The sequence below is a fragment of the Arachis duranensis genome, chromosome 9 (genome assembly GCF_000817695.3).
Source record: "Arachis duranensis cultivar V14167 chromosome 9, aradu.V14167.gnm2.J7QH, whole genome shotgun sequence".
Lineage (NCBI taxonomy): Eukaryota > Viridiplantae > Streptophyta > Magnoliopsida > Fabales > Fabaceae > Arachis > Arachis duranensis.
Genome location: NC_029780.3, coordinates 11,155,818 through 11,158,710, shown reverse-complemented (window position 1 = coordinate 11,158,710; position 2,893 = coordinate 11,155,818). Strand labels below are relative to the sequence as shown.

The 2,893-nt window shown below is 32.8% G+C and overlaps 1 protein-coding gene across 1 annotated transcript; it reads left to right on the top strand.

Annotated features, from left to right (window-relative positions):
• The first annotated feature begins 835 nt into the window (after positions 1-835).
• LOC107464692 (11 kDa late embryogenesis abundant protein) lies at positions 836-2,019 on the top strand. Its single transcript, XM_016083647.3, has 2 exons — positions 836-1,016; positions 1,519-2,019. The coding sequence occupies exons 1-2, from the start codon at positions 909-911 to the stop codon at positions 1,819-1,821; spliced, it is 411 nt and encodes a 136-aa protein (XP_015939133.1). The 5' UTR covers positions 836-908; the 3' UTR covers positions 1,822-2,019.
• The last annotated feature ends 874 nt before the right edge of the window (positions 2,020-2,893 follow it).

The window sequence follows — 2,893 nt, the reverse complement described above, 5'->3', positions numbered from 1 at the left end:
ATGAAAAAAAAACTATGAATGTGAAGAAGGAAAGTATGAATATTAGGATTATGCGAGATATGATAAAAATTGGGGAAGAATACTGTCGTTTTCGAATAAAGGGGTCAGAGATCATTTTGTCCTTTGTTAGAGTTGTCAAGGATCATTTTATCCCCTGTTAGAGTTGTCAGGGACCATTTTATCTTTCGTTAGAGTTGACAAAACCAAAGACCTAAGTGACTGACAAAATTAATTGTTATAGACCAATCGAATAATTAATTTTAGTTGGGAACTAAAGTGTCTGATTTAAAATTCTTTAAAAACCAAAATAAATAATCTGACTCAGCAAAGACTAATCTCAATTTTCAGTTCAATACTAAATTAAAACAAAATTTGACCTAAAATTTTTTTTAGTTTTAATTAAAAATAAACAATTAAAAAAAGTAAATGAATCAGTTCATTTAATCCCACAAGCTTCCAGGTCAAATCTCTATTTTGAAAATTTATATATATTTAATCAATCATAATATTTGTATTTAATAATATAAATAATTATACAAAATTAAATATTACTAGATTTAGATGACCGAATAAAATAATTTACAAATATATCAAAAGTATACTCTTTTTATATTTAGTATTAGTATATAATTTTCTAAACTGGTACAAGTGTACAACCCTCCACACAAACTTAAACAGCTAATCCCTAATCTATTCTCCTTCTCGTAACTTCACATGTAGGTAAATTGCCTAGATACACACGTCAGTTTAGTATCAAATACTATAGTGACTCAATTGTGAAAAAGAGAGTGGGTCACTTCACTCTATTTAAAGGCATGCCATAATGCCATGCCTGAACCAAATATATCGAAACAAAAGAAGATCAGATAAAGAAAAATAAAACCGAGTGTTGAAGAAAAGTTGAGAAAATGCAGGCAACAAAGAAAGCAGTAGAGAACGCTAAGGAAACTGCAGCCAACATTGGCGCCTCTGCCAAGTCTGGCCTAGAGAAGACCAAGGCCACTGTAACGGAGAAGGTTTTTCTTTTTTTTTCCTTTTATTTCTTCAATTATTTTCTAATTAATAATAAAAATAATTTTTTTTAATTGATTGATCCATCGCCTCTTGAATGAATTCTACCCACTATATATATCCTTGCTTCTTCCCTTTTTATTCTCCGAATTGTTATCCATACTGTTATTATTATTATTATTGAAGATAATGATGATAACGATGATCATGATGATATTGTAGAGAATGTTCAAAGAGAATGCTCAAATGAAAAGAAAATTGTCACATGATGCAAAGTTAAAAGTTGAATGATGTAAATGATTTGACACAACAAGTAATTTACATAAAAATAATTACACATGGATTTCTATTTTTCTTATGCATTTTTTTTTCTTTTTGACAATCTTTCTACTTTTATGCTTATGGTTTATTAGATAAATTTAATACATTGAGAGAACATATCTTACTTGAACATTGTTTCAAATTTGGAACTAACAGATGTGTCCTTTTTGTTCAAACTTTCAATAGGCTGAGAAGATTTCAACTCATGATCCGATACAGAAGGAGATGGCAACACACAAGAAAGAAGAGAAGATCCAGCAGGCAGACATGGAGAAGCATGAGGCCCGCGAGCACAACGCTGCTGCCAAAATATCCGCCATGGCTGGCCACATGGACCGGGCTCCGTACAGCACCACTGGGCCTGCCACTAAGTCCACTGATGTAAATGGGCCTGGGTCTGAGCCTGCTGGTGATGGACAACCAATGGCACGTCCAACTACAGGCATGGGTGCAACCGCCGCCCATGGAAAAGGGTCTAACTTCAATTGAAATTACTTAATAAGTGTGAATCTGTAATTAGGCTGCTGCCTTTGTGACTTGTTTCATTGTTTAGTTTGTGTAGCCCTTAGTACTATACTACTATGTCACATATCTTGTTTACCTGTTTATCATGTTTCAGTTTCTGTTTAGTTTATAACTGTGTTTCAATAAATTGAAGTGTGTTGTTAAAGAGCACTCCTGCTGACAGTTGCGTTTTCTCTTCTTTTCTTTTTTTGTTTTTTTTTTTTCCTCTATAAATAACATGGTAACGGGCAAACGTTTCCACAAAGATGAAAATAATTTGAGAATGTACAAAGCCAATCAACTGCATTTCAGGATTAACTTTATTGAAAATCTTTGAGAAGTTAATTAACTTCCGCGTGAACTTATCTTCAAGGCCAAAGAAAATGTCACTTAAGAACTGCAAAATCATGGCACAGTAGAAGACTGGTCGCTGAGAGGACGAATACTTAAAAGGTCACGAAGTTGATTCAACGCTCTTGGATTACGGGGATCAAATTTTTTGCTATTTAATTTGCTGCTACGGGAATGTGTATATTGAATTATTGATGAACCGATGAGGCCATAACAGGCAATAGCAATCAAAATTGATGATGAATTTGATATTCTCAGTTTGTGATCATAAAACTCAACTTGTAAACTATCAGTGACGTAGGGCTCGTTGTACTCCCAATCCTAGACAATACAATATTAAAAACTCACACACTACGCAATCACAAACACATCACTTAACGATTTCCTACTTTACCTTGTCATGTTTAGTACCCGGAGGACTCACTATATTTATTATTTGTTTTTTCTTCTCTAAATAAAAATCTAATTTTAGTGCACTGTCAATAATGTAAGTAATACAACATCAGTAAAAATAACTACTCTATAAAACACTTAAAACTGTCAATACATCAAAATTAAACTCCTCTAAATAAGTACATAAAGATAAGCCAGTTTATTTCAATTCAAAACCAGCCCACACCCGTTTATGTTTAGTTCATGTCAGTTTAATAACTGGTTCATTCAGACCAATTTTCGAACCAAATCAATTTTCTAGTTGAAACAGCCA